The sequence below is a fragment of the Acipenser ruthenus genome, chromosome 1 (assembly GCF_902713425.1).
Source record: "Acipenser ruthenus chromosome 1, fAciRut3.2 maternal haplotype, whole genome shotgun sequence".
In the NCBI taxonomy this organism is placed as follows: Eukaryota; Metazoa; Chordata; class Actinopteri; order Acipenseriformes; family Acipenseridae; genus Acipenser; species Acipenser ruthenus.
The window spans coordinates 86,470,642-86,489,330 of NC_081189.1; the positions used below are offsets into that span (position 1 = coordinate 86,470,642).

Here is an 18,689-nt window from a genome sequence, read left to right on the forward strand (position 1 = left end):
CTACGTAATATAAATTGGTGGCAAAGTGATCCTTCTGAAAATGTTCATAATATGAGGAAGAACAACCTTTGTTTATGATTTCGACTGTTAATAAATTATCTGAATGGATGAGAACATTTCGTTATTATCATAACACTGGTTCCCCGAAATAGAAATGTAACCATTACTGTATGGGTATTTACCCCCCAAAGGCCCCGAAACCTGAATAAGATATATCAAAGCTGCTCGCACAGCCTGTGAGCCCCCCCCCCCCCCCCCCCGAGGGCATAAAAGTACTGCGCTCACAGACCTCCACGTCATTTTTCCTTCAAGCCTGCTGCAATCATGGACGAAACTGCAGTTCACCAGTGCCTCCTTGGCATGTTCTGGCCCCAGGCAGGAAGTGCATCTGAAGTGCTTGTCCTCAACAGGCAGAATTGCTGTGCATGTCTCGCAGGGATAAAACCCAGGCATGATGCAAGAAGTAAGCAAGAAGGAAGGGTCGGTTCTGTACCGGTTTGGTGACTTTAGCACCAGGTCAGTACGGTCAGGAATGGAGCGGGTTGGTGACCTCGGTACTGTTCCGGTAGTTCACAGTCACCGCGGGCAGCAGTGTACAGGGATGCCCACCACTGTCAGTACACATACGAAACTGAGGGAAGCCTGCTTTATAATGCTAAAAGCAGTCACCAAGCCGGCATCAAGATGCTGTGGATGAGATTGCAAGCAATCAACACCCGAAACACGTATCTTGGTCCTACGCAGCCTAGCAGCTGCTCTCAATGTACATGTGCAAAGCACCACGTTGCAGATCGTTAGATGCGGTAATGGTTATATTTCATACTTGAAAGGGAATTTACTTTTTAGCCCAGGAAGACCTCCAAAGGAATATGGCTACAGCAACTGGATACATTTCGTACAACGTGGAGGGCCGTTCTTAAATAAATATATTTATTTAAGAAGCTGCTAACCATTTTCCCTTGAACTGCCCTCCGAAGCCATAAGAAGAAAAATCATTGGTAAAAGCTGTAAATCTTCAGGTAGAAGACGACTGTCATCATAAAAAATGTAATTCCATTCCATTGTCCTAAAAGGAGTTTCAGAGAAACAGCAAAGCTGAGAGTAAAACCAGAACACCAGTGGAAGGCTGAACTGTGGAGACATGCTGGACACCCGCAGGTGGATAATGACCACAAGGATTTCAAGAACCAGAAAAGGCTGTTCAGCCCACCTATTCTCGCTCAATTTGGTGCCAGCATAGTCCATTAGCACTCAGGAGAGGAAAAACAAAAAAAAACATAAACAGGTAAGTAAGGGAAATTAAACCTCTGGGAATCCATGGCTGCAGGGACCACCCTTCCTCCAGATGGCTAGCTAAAGGTCTTATTGTGGACATTTGGATAGTGTGTAACTGAACGCCTGAATTACTTGGAGGTAGGACACCTGGTAGATGAGAGGCCGACTGTGACTGGCTGGGAGTGGAGGCCCGGGGATGAGATCTGCAGGGGCCTGCTGAACACCTTTTCTGGGCGCCAGCAGGATGCCCGCAGAGGATGGATGAGTTTGCTGGACGCCTGAGACACAAGTAGGGAAGATAGGATGCCTGGCTGAACAGGGGTCGATGATTTTGGTAAAACCATCTCAGTTACATATGTGAGCAGGAGGATGATGGGAAATGTAGTTCTGAGAGGTCCATGCGGGTTCATGGGAAGCCATCTTGAGACGGAATGCAATTTAAAAGTTTTAAAAAAATTTAATTTTTTTTTTAAAAAAACAATACACAGACCTTACGTAAACAGTTAGTGTTTACGTAACATAGTAACACATGGGAACATGTAACACAATGCAATAAAAAAAGGTCCTTATGTACCCTTTAAACACTAAAATTGCTCAGTTCATTAATGGAATTCACAAAATAGGGGATTAATTTTGTAATATTTAGTAGCAGTAGTATTTGCAGTGGTGGTGGTGGTATTTAAATGACTCAAGTGTCCTGTTACGGCTGGAGGATTCCGAATGGGGGATTGCGTACTACAAGATGGCTGGGTCCACGCCGACGAACAGCTGGGGAGGCTGTATGGCGTCTAGTTGCCTGAGTACGCGATTTGAGGTGACGTCGTTGCGGGAGCGACTCCAACTTGGATGCTTTTGCCGCGACTGCAGAGAGAAAACTGAATACTGATCCAAAAACAAAGCTGCAGCAGCAGAGAGAGAAGCGCTGAGAACGATGGAGTTAGGACCATGGCAGAGTGCAGCTGAGGGCGAGAGAAAGCCAGAGAGTGGCAGAGAATGAAGTGGAGAAAGACAGTGCCGCTCCGGTGACAGAGCACACACACCACCACCCGAAGAGCAGTCAAGGATGCCTTCCATGAGGAAGAGCGAATGCGAATTTAATCAAATGCAAGAGAGGGGTGTTACATTGGTATTTAAATGATTTTGATAGGTTACATTGAGATGATGAAATGTGTAGGGGCCATCCTTCCTCCCTAACTTTAGTTTATAAACTTGATCACATGGAAGAAGATTCACAGATTTCTTTCTTTATAGATTGGCTTGTAAACCTTCCTGCTATCAGAACAGCGTTCACAGTAATTGCAAACACGTCTCATATTTTCTGTCCAACCTTGTGTATGTAATTTCATATGAATTTGCAAGCAGGTATATATATATATATATATATATATATATATATATATATATATATATATATATATATATAAACTCTTTTATAATCAGCTATTTACATTGTATTGTTTGGATTATTATTATTATTATTTTTTTTATTATTATTATTATTATTATTATTATTTGGCAAACACCTTTATCCAAGGTGACTTACGGGTGTTACAGGGCAGTACAGGGTTACAATGCAAGATTAATATTTAAATACTGTAAAGTTTACAGTAAATGCAAATAATACTAATAAAATACAATATGAACTAGGGTGCAACAAGTAAGGATTACAACACGTTATATCTACAATGACATATTAGTAGCGCAGTAGTGCAAAGAAGTGCATTAGCTGAGGATCCAGTAACGTAGTGCGTAGGTCAGGCAAGTCCAGTACATAGTAGGAGGGGCAGATCAAGAGATCCACAAGTGCATTCTAAACTGGTGGGTCTATATAAAATGACAGGCAGAGATGCTGCTCTCTGGTTGGTCAATAACACGTTCCCTCCCATTGAGAATGTTTAGAACATCACCACGGCTGGAGCCTCACCACAAAATACTGATAATGACATATTGATCTACTTACAGATAAACAAAAACAAAATGAGATGGGAAAATTGAAAAACAGGGACCCATGCACCCCTCCCATTACAATAAAGCATGTACTACACCTGGCAAGTTTTTAATAAAAAATAGACAAGTCAGGAAACAGATATGCAACACTAACATTCAATGAAAATAATAAAAAAATCATAACTTTCACACTGAAACAACCAAATAAATTGTAGAATGAAATATGAGGACTTTAATAATCCACTCTGTCCTGTACTTCCACTGCAGAAATACATATAGGAATGCCTGACAACTCCCCTGTTTCTTATTTACATCCTTGGCACCTCCCACATCACCTACTCATTGAAACCAATAAGTACAAATTAATTTAGATCAATGACGTCAAAGCTGAGACAAGTGGTGGGGCCATCAAATAGATATACAAAACATTCAATAAGAATTGAAGTTACTGCTGTTCATATACTTGCCAAAGCTAGGCTTGAAACACAGTAACTAATGTCCATAACAGGTCACAAAAAAATAAGGCATTAATCTGAAGCTACTGGCAAGCGAGCCATGAAGAAACAAATACATGCTCCCATATCCTTACTGGCAGTGGCAGTCAACCATTCAAATTAAAATGGTCCTTCGTTCACACCGGAAATGACCTGGAGCAAAGAATCAATGCTGCACATGGTTCTCTAAATTAAATCATAATAAACAGAATGCTATGTGGCTACAGTTAATTCATACCATTAAAACAGACCCATGGATGACCCATCGAGTACGGTGGTACATTAATGCCTATGTCGGTAACAATTTCAAGTTGTTTATAGGAATACAGGTAAACATCAGCACTACCTTTTAAAATATTAAACAGTGTGTGTGTGTGTGTGTGTGTGTGTGTGTGTGTGTGTGTCTGTGAAACTATTTACAAAACCTTAATGCCAGCCTAACACACCACAAACTATTTATTTAGCCTTATGTTTATTTTGACAGATAAAGTTAGATTGGCTGTTTTTTATGTAGGTTTTATCATACATAAACTCCCAAGTGGGTCACATGTCATTTGTGCAGGGCAGCCTCACCAAGTTACCGATCTTGGCTGGGAAAGCACAGAAATCTTTGCATAGGCCTTTGCTCTCCCATGTAATTAGAGAGGAAGGTCAGCTTGTCAAGCTTCAGCAGTGTGGAGTAGTGGTTAGGGCTCTGGACTCTTGACCAGAGGGTTGTGGGTTCAATCCCCAGTGGAGGACACTGCTGTTGTACCCTTGAGCAAGGTACTTTACCTAGATTGCTCCAGTAAAAACCCAACTGTATAAATGGGTAATTGTATGTAAAAATAATGTAATATCTGTATAATGTGAAATAATGTATAATGTGATATCTTGTAACAATTGTAAGTCGCCCTGGATAAGGGGGTCTGCTAAGAAATAAATAATAATAATAATAATAATAATAATACTAGACAGATGCCCAGCAAGTCAGATGAAGACCATGAATGAAGGTCACCCCCTGATCTTCACACTGGTGGGTGGGTTTGAGTTTGAGTTGTTTAATGTCCTTTTCAAAAATCACTTTTCATCCATGGCTTTTCCATACCTGTACTGGCTCACGGTCAACCTTAACCTGCCCCGCTATCTCCATCATGTCCAGGGCCAGGTGGCAGATGGATTGAGCGTGATGGGTGCATGGCTCTGGTAGACCACTCACAGTCATGTACTTGTCCCCCACAGTCTCCACCTGTCAAAGTGATTCATTAGTTGAGGGTAGCCTTCTTACTGACATACAGTAACTGCATAGGTTTAATGAAAAATTAACTGCATGTCTAGCACTGGATTCTGAACTAATTATAGGGGGCAGGAGGGGGGTGGGGTGGGGTGAGGGGTGGACTTAGAGTACTGGACACCAATATAGGGCAGCAGTGTGGAGTAGTGGTTAGGGCTCTGGACTCTTGACCGGAGGGTCGTGGGTTCAATCCCAAGTGGGGGACACTGCTGCTGTACCCTTGAGCAAGGTGCTTTACCTAGATTGCTCCAGTAAAAACCCAAATGTATAAATGGGTAATTGTATGTAAAAATAATGTGTAAAAAATAATGTAATTGTATGTAAAAATAATGTGATATCTTGTAACAATTGTAAGTCGCCCTGGATAGGGGCGTCTGCTAAGAAATAAATAACAATAATAATATAATAAATTATTGATATAGGTTATATATGAGCTTATTTGGTACACATTGTAAAATAGGAGATTTTGAGGAGGGAAAAATTATAAAAAAAAATATAGAATAGGATTTAAAATAAAAGAAATCACGCTGGTATAGTACAGTATACAATAAAAAGTGATATTAGGTCAAATGGGGGTTCCATTTTGATCTTGTTGGGAAATTCTAATCTAGTCACCACGAATCATTATCACATTATTTATAAATATTATTCACGAAGCCACTAAATAATAAAATCCATTATCTGTTCATTTCTAATACACCAATGTTTTCTGCTGCAACTGTAACACCTGTCCTTTTTTTATAAACTGTCTTTGATATTTGAAACTGAGACTCGTTATGGTGATGTCCGTCTCTTACCTTGTAAACATAGGGATTCTTTCGTGAATCTGTCAGAATGTCAAACCTTGTGTAAAGGTCATTTAAGAGGTTGACAATTGTAATGGCTCCCTCTGCTGAGGCATGCTTGCTGCAGAAGGCGTTGAATCCCACAATGCCACTGAAGAGGATTGTCACATTGTCATATCGCTTTGCTGGAACAGGACGTTTGTGTCTCAGCTCATTGGCCACAGAAGGTGGAAGAACTGAATACAGCAGCCTAGAAAACAGAAAAGCCTATCAGTCTTTGTTCAGAATATTCATGACCTGCACACACAAAAAAGTACATTTAATGTCAAGGGACTTTTTTTAAAGAGATAATTAAGGTACTGCCAGTATATCTACATTCTACACAAAAAAAAATAATAATGATCCTCCATTGCTTTTTCATTACATTGAAATTACTGAGGCATTTCAGCTCATTTAATGCTCAGGTTTAAAAGCTCAATGCAATGATAGTCTGAACAAATTCACTAAGGCATTCAAAACCTCAACCTCAATGATGAGTGGTTATGGCAGGTGACTCGTGGACGTTTGTATTATGAACAGTAGCATTGCTAGAATGTGGGTTTGGGTAGCAGAAAACTCTTGCTTCCAGTAATGATATGCTCTACTTGTAAAAATAATTAAAACCATGGTGAATTAACAAATTGTACCAATCCGGATATGCACAAAAAAATTCTTGAGGGTTAATTTAGGCACTAATGTTTTTGATAAATTACTAAACTGATGTTCAATAGTTTAGTAACATCTCTCTTTTATGTTCCTATGCATGGTTACAAGCAGCATCATGACTCATTTCTCAGTCCTGTGAAGCAGATGAAACTTAATCAGAGTTCAACTAAAGTCAGCTAAAAAGTGGGTATTAGGTATTCATAAACATCAAATATAACCCCAGTAAGCATTTTGAAACAGTACCTCATATATTTAGACTGCAAGCCAAGTTATTTATATTTTAATACATTATTACATATAACTACAATAACTATATTCAAAACATATCTGTTTGTAATCATGCATGCTTGTCTTTACTTGTTATATTCTGAGTGTTGTGCAGCTGAGCTCTCACATTTCTAGAAAAAATGACACTGCAGTGCAATGTAAACATGAAAGGCTCAATGTTTCTTTATTTCCAAAATCCTCTGTTGATGCTTACCAGCTAACTAGCTAGTTTAATGTAATTCCCTTCTCATGAATTCTGCCAGGATCAGGCCCTTATTCATTTTAGCTGCAACTATGTGGAGATCCATTGCTCTCAATGGGCCCTTTTACCCAATGGAGTGAGCCGCTATTAAATTATCTATTTTATCTGTCAACCCATAATTAAGGTTTCGACTAGTGGCATATATACTGGGGTACCAGAGTCACTCAAGACACAGGGAATACCTTCAACAGTTTATGTCCCACCACTGCTCACTCATGATTGGACATCTGCATAACAAAGGCAGATCTTTGACTCTCCCATTGGTTAAACTCACTCAAGACCTTCAACCGACACAGGGAATACCTTCAACGGTTTATGTCCCGCCTCTGCTCACTCATGATTGGACTGCCGTGGAGAAAAAGCAGATCTTCTATTGGTTGATCACACCACAGGGCCTTCACAAAAACCAGAGAATACCTTGGAGTACATTTCGAAGCATCAGCAAGCAACTGTCAATTGACTGCAGTCGACAGTTTAGCTGCCGCTGTTTGGTCAGCAGAGAATAATTGAAGGCCCCGACGGTACACCCCTGGTTTCTTTTACTTCTGTGTATACAGGTGTTAATTCATATGAGTGAGTCACAGTTACTTAGCAACAAAAGGTTAATTTCAAGCTGAACAAGACTTTAAGTTTGTATTTCTAATATAAAAGGAGCAACTAAATGGTCTTGGTTTTGTTTCTGTTTAGCCACATTTCACAGAGAGTTGTATTTCAATTAGTGATTTAAAGGTTAAAATAAAGTCAAGCCGCATGACACAGCTTTTCCAATTCAGGCACAAAGACAAGGCAAACAAAATGTATTCTCTGGTCGCTTCATTCTAAATGTGTCAGAATTACCATTCAAATGGCAGGTTTTAGACCTTTGAATATTAAGTGGATCATTTTATATAGCCTGTATATAGCATGTATATTAGCAATATCTAGCATAGCAATATAAAAAAATGACAAACCTGTACCTGTATCTCTAGGTCCTATTCACAAAGCTTAAGCAACTGTTTTAATGAGTGTTTTGTTGAGGTCATTAGTCTATTTAAATAATTACGTTTACAGTTACCATTACCTTTTTTTTAAACTATTGAGCTATTTATGGAAAGGTTCTCAGTTTTTACAATTCAAAGAGAATGTTTCTAAACACACATGGAAAAACAATCCTTAAAAATCATTATTTAAAACAGTTTGTAAAAAAAAAAAGTGTCCTATTGTTTTCACAATCTAACATCTGCCTTGTACAGTAAAGTCTCATTATTAAGAACTCAGATTACACAAATGTATTCATAACAAATTTATTTAGGTCCCAGTCTCCATCTGAATAATAATATGTTAATATATAATACCCCTTATAAACACAAATTCACGATTGTACACAGCACACACATTTTCTTTTACTTTGCTGCAGTGTATTCTTTCGTCTTGAAGAAAGTGTGTCGTACCTGTTATGATACTTCTTCATTATAATTCAGTTTTGAATCGCTCTACCCTGAATTCCAAATCTTGGAACTCTTATACGATATCTGAGTTTTCAATTTTGCCTGGAAGTCTGTGTTAAACTTACAGCACAGACGTCTCCAGTCATGTTTCAGAATTCACTGCCTGCTCTCTGCCACATCAGAATGCAAGTAGTTGAGGTGTTTTTTTTTCATTTAAAATATACAACAAAATAATTACACAGAGACTCAAAATGCAAGCTTAGCATTCAATTTCTAATGAGTCAAAATGTGGCATTATTGGTGACATTTTGTGAATAAAAACCTCTATATGAGATACTGCACAATTTAAGACTACATTCACTGGACAGTGGTGTGTGTGTGTGTGTGTGTGAAATAGGATTGTGCTTGAGTGGGTTTGTACTTGAGTGGTTTGTATTGGTTTGGCTGCATGTTCAAGCGAATGAAAGCAGTTTTTTTGCTTGGTGTTGTAATTTAAAGGCCCCGTACAATGCACAGATTTTAGTACCACAGAAATGTCAAAATCTCTAATAATTATCACAAGGTATCACCATTTGTTCACAAATAAATCTGTAACTGATGCCCCGGGGGTAATTTAAATAGATATATTATTTGTGGTTTTAATCTGGTGTCATTTTTGATGTTGTTTAAAATGTTGTGGATGTCCGTTTTGGTCAACTCATTTAAATACCTGTCTGTCTTCTTCTTTTCATCCTCCAGTGCTCTGAGAGTGTGCTGCAGTCTATCAGTCAGGATTTCGAGCTCCTGGGTCAGCTTGTACTCTTCCCTGAACTGCTCCCCTAAGAGGACGAGATCGCGTGTGGCATCGTGTAACGGGATGTCACTCAGATACAGTCCTCGTCTAGTCAGGTCATCAAGATTCATCACACTATAATAAAAAAGCACCTTCATTTTAGCAGTACTACCATTTCTGTTTTAGCAGTGCCACCATTTTTTTTAAACCAGTGTTTTACACAAATCCGGTCCTCAAGGTTAAATTGGTTTAAAAGTAATTTAGGGTATAAGTGGAACAAAGACTAGGAGGAGTCTGGACCTTTAGGACTGGAATTGTGCATCCCTGCTTCTGCACATGCAATATGCATGCAGAAAGGAAAAAGGGAGCTGGAGCGAACATGTTCTTCTGGAATTCGAACAGCCTTGAACAAGAATTTTCCAGCTTATGGCACTGTTTGTTAAAAAAGGCTTGTATGGAGCGTGCATCTAAAACCTGATCAATAGATTTTAGTCAACTTATTTGTATTTAAATAGCCTTAAATAACTTGAATTAACCTGTTTGACTGAGCAATGTAATGAGGAAGACACAGTTTGTGATTATGACGACAAGTGATATTGGTCGATTGTATGTTGTAAAAAAAGGAATCAATTAATTAAATGATCCAACCCTATACAGTGCCTTGCATAAGTATTCACCCCCTTGGACTTTTCCACATTTTGTAGTGTTACAACCTGGAATTAAAATGGATTTAATTAAGATTTTTTGTTACTGATCTACACAAAATAGTCCATAATGTCGAAGTGGGGAAAAAAATCTACATATTTTTCAAAATGATTTACAAATAAAAAACTGAAAAGTCTTGATTGCATAAGTATTCACCCCCTTTGCTGTGACACCCCTAAATAAGCTCTGGTGCAACCAATTGCCTTCAGAAGTCACATAATTAGTTGAATGGAGTCCAATCTGAGTGTCACATGATCTCAGATTAAATACACCTGTTTCTGGAAGGCCCCAGAGTTTGTTAGAAAGCATATCTAAACAAACAGCATCATGAAGACCAAGGAGCTATCAAAACAAGTCCGGGATAAAGTTCTGGAGAAGCACCAATCAGGGTTGGGTTATAAAAAAATATCCCAAACTTTGAACATCCCCCGGAGCACCGTTAAATCCATTATTAAAAAATGGAAAGAATATGGCACAACCGCGACTCTGCCTAGAGAAGACCCTCCACCAAAACTCAGTGACCAGGTAAGGAGGGCATTAGTCAGAGAAGCAACCAAGGGGCCAATGGTAACTCTGAAGGAGCTGGAGAGATCCACAGCTGAGATGGGAGAAACCGTCCATGGGACAACTATAACCCGGACGCTCCACAAAGCTGGGCTTTATGGAAGAGTGGCGAGAAGAAAGCCATTGCTGAAAAAAACCCATATCAAATCCAGTTTGGATTTTGCCAAAAGGCATGTGGGAGATACAGCAAACATGTGGAAAAAGGTTCTCTGGTCTGATGAGACCAAAATTGAACTTTTTGGCCTTAGCGCAAAACGCTATGTGTGGCGCAAAGCCAACACTGCTCATCACCCTGAGATCACCATCCCCACGGTGAAGCATGGTGGTGGCAGCATCATGTTATGGGGATGCTTTTCATCGTCAGGGACTGGGAAACTGGTCAGGATTGAGGACAAGATGGATGGAGCCAAATACAGGGAAATTCTAGAGGAAACCTGTTTCAGTATGCAAGAGACCTGGGACTGGGGCGGAGGTTCACCTTCCAGCAGGACAATGACCCTAAACACACAGCCAAAGCTACACTGGAGTGGTTTAAAAACAAGAACCTGAATGTCTTAGAATGGCCCAGTCAAATCCCAGACCTCAATCTGATTGAGAATCTGTGGCAAGACTTGAAAATTGCTGTTCACCAACAGTCCCCATCCAAATTGACAGAGCTTGAGCAATTTTGCCAAGAAGAATGGGCAAAAATTGCAGGATCCAGATGTGCAAAGCTGGTAGAGACTTACCCAAAAAGACTCACAGCTGTAATTGCCGCCAAAGGTGCTTCTACCAAGTATTGACTCAGGGGGGTGAATACTTATGCAACCAACACATGTTTATTTATTTTTTTTGTTTAATTAACTTTCGTGTCACAATAAAAAATATTTTGCACCTTCAAAGTGTTAAGTATGTTGTGTAAATCAAATGGTAAAAATCCCAATTAAATTCATTTTAATTCCAGGTTGTAACACTACAAAATGTGGAAAAGTCCAAGGGGGGTGAATACTTATGCAAGGCACTGTATAGTGTAAAACATTGCAGTGGGCTTTAGGTGTTTTTTGTCTTTTTTAACTCTGGTTTGAATCCACATAGACTACCATTGAGCTCAAAAGGATATTGTTTATGAAAGGTATAAAGCTTTTTGAGGTTAAGACTGGAATCTGTTCAAAAGTCAAACACTAAAAAGCCTATTTAAAATGAACAAAAAAAACTTGCTTGTGAAGCACACCACAGGGTCTGGAATGAACAAGTTTTCTAGCAGTTCTCCAGGAGGAGTGAGGAACAACATCACCTGCACTAAAAACCCACTGAAATTCATAAAGCTGTTCTCAGAGCTGGAAATCACACTGTGTCCATTCTCTAAACAGCAGGGGTAAAATTAATAACCAGCTTTTTGTATTTCTCATATCAGACCATCTTTAGACTGGTATGAATGCAAGTTATATACAGACACACAAACACACTCACAGGTCTTCAAGAGCAGCGTACCTGGGGGAACAAAGTAAGAGGATGTTGTCAGCTTCAGGCAGGTAGATCATCTGGCCCTTGAGCCGCAAGCAGCTGATTTCAGCACCAGTCAACTCATCTTCACACTCTGACTTTTCTACATTCAGCAAACCCTCCTTGGAAGAAACATATTCTGTGATGAATTAGTAATAACACTTACTCATACGTTTAGTCAGACCGACAAAGCACCCATATAAAGTACATTTTTATGTAAAATGGATCTCTTCAGACAAGAAACAATTAATTTATGCAACAAATTTGTATACAGTACCAAATGAAAGGGACGATATGACTTGATTAATTTTAAGTTGATAAATCTAGCACAGTCAACAAACTTATTAATTTTCTTTTTATGTAAACCTGTTCTTTCATACTGAAACAGCTGTAAGTTTTATTTAAAAGAGTTATTGTCCAAAAGATAACACAATAGTGAAACTTCTATACAGAAACTAGTCTGTGGTATTTCTAGTTGGGAAGCAAAATGTAGATAACCAAGGCTGTAATATCAACTTTCATATTTTCAATAACATAACTCCATGCAGTAGAACTCTACATGACTCACACCCTGTGCTTTGGAATTTGAGAAACTGAGACACATACATTAGGCAGCAACTTGTACATGCACCCACCTACAGCATATTAGTGCTTGTGTCACTGAACAACACATTCAAACTGTATACATGGATGGCAAAGATACAAATACATTCTTTTATTATACATTTTCAAAAACATTTCAAATTTATCAGAGGGACAAGACGTTATGGCAATTCTCCCAACATTCTACGGGAAGGGACTATTTTATAGTTTACTACATGCCTTGAGATCCAGCATTTCTGATTACCCAGCGCCAAGACTGCTGAATTCTATCAGCTGGTATGCCAGTAGAGACTTTTAGACTGAGCTAGTAGAGTATAACAACATTATCACTGGTACTCTTTTTTGTGCAGAAAATCTATTTGTACATTCCTTGTTGTTTTACTTGAATTCAGCTTTTTTTAATATACCACAACAGAACAAAGTTTATATTCCTTTAGGTTACCTAATACCTTCCTGTACATATTTAACAAAAACCTACATATCCTGTAAAATGCCATGTCTTTATGTCCTACCACAAATCAAGAGGTTACCTTGCTTCTCAGAACGAACACAGTGTTGATGTGTGATAGGATTCCATGGAAACTGAAGTCGATGTGTGGGCGGACCAGTGAGAAAACTGAAACCAGGTTGCAGTCTCCAGGCTGGAGCTGAAAAAAAAGAGAAATATGTATTTAGACCAAATAAATGGTTTCTGATGATGGCATCTCTTGCTATAAAGTAAAATCGTAATCACTACTGCTAAAAGGATCTAGCAATTTGAATGTTAGATTTGAAGATTACTGACAGGAACATGTTTACATTTTCCACAAAATCCACTGTATATGTGTATAAGTGTCACATAGAGATGACAAATGTACAGACTGACACACACACCAATATATAATCTGATACCCTCAATAACTTATGATAAACAATTTTAATGCCCAGCTTGGATAAGCAGTTATGGAAAAATGAAAAGTGTGACATGTTAGACCGCCTTCACAATATACCTGTCAGGGATAATAAGTCAAATAATAGCTATACAGTATGTATGGATCTTACAATTTCTGCTGTCATTCCAATACAACAAATCATACTGTACATTACATGTCTGATTATGAAAATATATGATGTATGATGGTTAAAATGAAAACCTGGAGTGCTTAGCACTCCAAGGCCTACAGACGGCTTTACTTTCCAAAATACTTCACAGAAACTACAAGACTTCAACTGAGGGACACCAATGTGAACCAAAGAAAAATCTAGATCTCAGAGATATTTGGAAATTCAATTACAGCTTTTTCATTTTACCAATAGTGTTACATTTCAAATATGCCAGAACCCCTACCTGTGGAAGCACACGGAAGATAGCATTGCCACACTGAGTCAGTTCAAGGTTTCTGTCAAACATGATGTGGAAGGGAAACGCCTTGCAGAAAGTATACGGACTGATTCTGGTTTCCTGTGTACCATTCTCCTCAAACCCATCCAGGTCTTCATAAAACGCCTCCTCTTCTGAGTCTTTCTCCTCAATAAGGAATTTAATATGATCACACTCCTCACTCTTCTGTTGTATAACCTTAAACAGAAAAATAAATAATACTCAATCCACCAGGATTAGGTATTAAACATGATCCTTCTATTGAGTCATTCAATTCTAAATCAAAGAACCAGCTTTACTCATGCTAAAGCCACAGTGTTCTTTCCCATCAAGCAGAGATGGGAAACTCAGGCCCTTCAGGGTCTGAATAAAATCAACATTATTATAAAGGATACCTATGGCACTGCCATAAACTTTAGTTCAGGACCAGGTATTTGTTCCAACTATGTTCTTAAGTGTTCTTAAGTGCAGGTAATTATTTTATTATATCTCTTGAACCAGTCAATGCAATGGAGATAAGGTAAACTTTCAAATGTAAATCGATTCACATTCACTACAGAAAAGGAAGGAGGTGATTTTGCTCATTTACAATTTAGGTTATTCTTTTTCATTACAAATTGTTAACAAGGCAATAAAGAAAAACATAATCTGTTTATGTTGTGGTCAGCAGATCTGAAATTGACTAGCTCTGTTCTTTAGCATTGGAGAAGAATACTATCACACAGGCACACAATTTTCAGGAGTTTGTCAATAAACAGTAACATTTTCTGGCAAGGATACAAACATCCTATTACAGGTATCAGTACCATTCTATAACAAATATCCATACATGGTTTCGTATAAATAACCTTGACCAACCTCTCAGTTTAACCTCACCCTGTTGTGCAAACAAACTAACCTCTGTTTGTGGGTACCGTGAAAAAAAATCTGCATTAATATGCTCTTTGCCCTTTCTGTACTTGAGCTCAAAACAGTACGGTTGCAAAGACAAGAACCAACGGGTCACCCTTGCATTCCCGTCTTTGTTGCGGTAAAGCCATTTTAGGGGTGCATGGTCTGTTACTAAGGTAAATTTTCTACCCCATAAGTAATAGCGTAGAGCCTCTACTGCCCACTTAATAGCCATACACTCCTTCTCTACGGTGGCGTATTTGATTTCACTTGGTAACAACTTCCTGCTTAAAAACAAGACTGGGTGTTCCTCTCCATTCCTTTCTTGTGACAATACAGCCCCTAAACCTACAACGGAAGCATCAGTCTGCAAAATGAAGGGTTTATTGAAATCTGGGCTGATCAACACTGGCTCCTGACAAATGGCTGTTTTTAAATCTTTAAAAGCCCTTTCCGCTTCCGAGTTCCAGACAATTTTGTTTGACTTTGTTCCTTTCGTCAGCTCTGTCAGGGGAACTGCTCGAGTAGCCAAAATCTTTTATGAATCGCCTGTAATAACCTACTAACCCCAGGAATGCCCTCAGCTGTTTTTTATTTGCTGGTTGCTTACAAGCTTGAATTGCATGTATCTTCCTATGTTGGGGTTTTATTTCTCCATTCCCTAGTATAAACCCCAAATACTTAGTTTCCTGTAAGGTGAACACACACTTCTTTTTATTTGCGGTCAGTTTACCGTCCCGCAACGCCTGTAATACTGCGTTCACCTGGTGTAAATGGGATTTCCAATCCTTACTAAAAATGACCACATCATCTATATATGCAGCAGCGTACTGCTGATGTGGACGAAGAACTTTGTTCATCAACCGCTGAAAAGTGGCTGGCGCGCCATGAAGGCCAAATGGAAGCACTGTAAACTTAAAAAGACCCTCCGGCATAGCAAACGTTGTTTTTTCTTTTGAGCTTTCTTCTAAAGGAACCTGCCAATATCCTTTAGTCAGATCTAACGTGGTAATATATTTAGCCCTGCCCAGTTTCTCAATCATTTCATCTATTCTGGGCATGGGATATGCATCAAACTTTGATATCTCATTAACCTTTCTAAAGTCAATGCAAAACCTTACTGTACCATCGGGTTTCGGGACCATTACCACTGGACTTGACCAGTCACTGTCCGATTCCTCGATTATTCCCATTTTTAACATACTCTGTATTTCTGCTTTCATACCCTCTCGCTTAGCTTGTGGGATTCTGTATGGCCTTTTCCTGATCACTACCCCTGGGGGTGTAATAATCTTGTGTTCCACAAGATTAGTCCTTCCTGGGACCTCTGAAAAAAACATCTAGATTTGTTTGTATTGAATGATTTATTTCTTTCTTCTGTATCTCAGACAACTGTTCACCAATCTGTACATCTGCCACATTCACGTTCAACATTCACTGTCAGATCCCCCTCATTCCATGGCTTCAGCAAATTAATGTGAAACAGCTGATATGGGTTTCTCTTACCTGGCCTAAACAACCGATAGTTGACATCAGAGATTTTTTCTACTACCTGGTATGGCCCTTGCCATTTAGCTATAAACTTGTGTACATGTGAAGGTAATAAAACCAAAACTTTATCTCCTACTGCAAACTCCCTTAATCTAGCACCTGCATTGTAATGTCTCTGTTGTTTCTCTTGTGCACTTTCCATGTTCTGTTTGACAATTTCAGCAACTTTTCCCATTTTTGCACTTGACAGACATACTCAACTACATTTTGGCCCGAACTTGATTTCTCCTCCCAAGCTTCTTTAACTATGTCCAAAATCCCACGGGGCTGTCTGCCATACAGCAACTCAAATGGCGAAAACCCAGTGGAACTTTGGGGTACTTCCCTAAAAGCAAAAAGCACAAAGGGCAACAGCTGGTCCCAGTCCTTACCATCAGGGCGCATTACTTTCTTTAACATTTGCTTTAGTGTTTTATTAAACCTCTCCACCAAACCGTCTGATTGTGGGTGGTAAGCCGAGGTCACTATCTTTTTAATATTACATAGCGTGCACAGTTCCTTCAGTATTGAAGACACAAAGGGAGTTCCCTGGTCGGTAATGATATTGTTTGGAAAACCCATTCAACTAAAAACTTGCAACAAGGCTCGAGCTATGTTCTTGGCGCTGGCAACTCTTAATGGAATCGCTTCCGGATACCTAGTTGCGTAATCTACTATAACCAAAATGTGTTTGTACCCCGAACTCGTTTTTTCTAACGGCCCCACCAAATCCATGCCAATTCGGGAAAACGTAACTTCAATTATGGGCAAAGGAATCAAAGGAGCGGGTGCAGGCTTTCTTTCTGAAATCAATTGACATTCTTTGCATTGATTACAACGATTAAGAATTTCTTGATAAATCCCAGGCCAGAAGAATCTACTTAAAATCCTTTCCCTAGTTTTTTGAGCCCCTAAGTGGCCACTCAACACATGACTATGTGACAGATGGAAAATCAGTTCTTTAAATTTACCAGGAACCAATAACTGTTCTAACCAATCACCTTGATCAGTTTTGGTTACTCGATACAATAAGTCATGTCTGGTGATAAAATGTGGAAGAGGTAGGCTGTCTCGGATATTTTCATAGTCGTCATCAATTTCAACGACTTGGCTAAAAGCAGCACGTAAATTTGGGTCTGCTGCCTGCTCTTTCCTGAAATCCAATTGCGATACCGGCAACTCATTCCACATTTTCACGGACATACTTTCTTGTGAAATCAACGTTTCGGCTTTTCTAAACCTTTCTTGTTTTGAAGTTTCCCTTTTCTTTGTATGTTTTCCTGATGGTAATCTTTGTGGTTTAGGCTGACCGCTGCTCTCAGGTATAATATCCCCACCTCTCCCAGACTCATTATCAGTGTTTACCATAACGTTACAGAGTTGCCTCTTTTCTCGTTCCCTTTTCCCTATAACCCCGTCTTGTTTTTTTAATTTCCTGGACTTTCTTGTCTACCCGGTTCTGCAAATATCCCATCTGAAAAATCAAACAACGTATGTCCCTCAGACACACCTTCATTACATTTTTCAGCAACTGACATTGAGGACAATTTCTTTTGGTTCTTGATCAGCATGTTAAAACTAGGACAATCTCTCCCTACAACTACCGGGTAGGGAAGACGGGGAAATACTCCAAATTTATAGCGTTCTGGTTCTCCACCAATCTCTATCTCCACTAACTTGGCCGGATAGGTTTTAATGTCACCATGAATGCAATTAATCCTAACTTCGTTACACTCTGGTGAATTTAAATGTTCAATTAGTGATGCAGTGATCAAACTTTTCCCACAGCCTGAATCCAAAAGCGCTACCGTCTCCCTACCAGCTACTTTAACAGTAGACAAATAATCCCCCTCCAACATTCGTGAGGTAAACAAGTTATTAACAGTGGTGACGTAATTGCAGGTATAGTCACAGGCCCCATATGCATCACCCCAATCACACTCCATATTTTCTACCCCTTGGGTTTTTCCACATTGTCTAGCAATGTGCCCCTTCTGATGACAATTAAAACATATAATGTCAGGGTTGTCCCGTCCCATATATTTTTCACCCCAAGGTCCCTTCACAGCCCGTGGCTGCTCTTCGCCACCCCGTTTCCTAAGCACAGTCTTACCCACGTCAGTGTGTTCCTGCCTCTTCAGGAATGGGTTGCGCGGGTTGAAGCGGCGTTGTCCCTCCGGGGAACAACAAGCCAAACCTGTCGGCGGCTGTATGACTCTCGACCAGAGATATCAGTTCATCGGCGTTGGCTGGATTGGCCTGTCCAACCGTTTTCCTCAAAAAAAACGGCAACGCTCTCAAATACCGGTCCATAACAAGTAATTCCACGACCCGTGCTGAGGAGTTG

General features: G+C 39.4%; 1 protein-coding gene across 3 annotated transcripts in view; it reads right to left on the minus strand.

The window, feature by feature from the left end:
* The window catches only part of LOC117421133 (guanylate cyclase soluble subunit beta-1-like), a 32,928-nt gene that overhangs the window by 4,532 nt on the left and 9,707 nt on the right, over positions 1-18,689 (minus strand). For all 3 annotated transcript variants that reach the window (XM_034035104.3, XM_059031545.1, XM_059031547.1), the window contains 6 exons: positions 13,889-14,119; positions 13,092-13,208; positions 11,947-12,080; positions 9,145-9,342; positions 5,787-6,024; positions 4,804-4,944 (listed from right to left, as the gene is read on the minus strand). In XM_034035104.3, the coding sequence (XP_033890995.3) occupies positions 4,804-4,944; positions 5,787-6,024; positions 9,145-9,342; positions 11,947-12,080; positions 13,092-13,208; positions 13,889-14,119 (1,059 nt within the window). The remainder of the gene's footprint in view (positions 1-4,803; positions 4,945-5,786; positions 6,025-9,144; positions 9,343-11,946; positions 12,081-13,091; positions 13,209-13,888; positions 14,120-18,689) is intronic.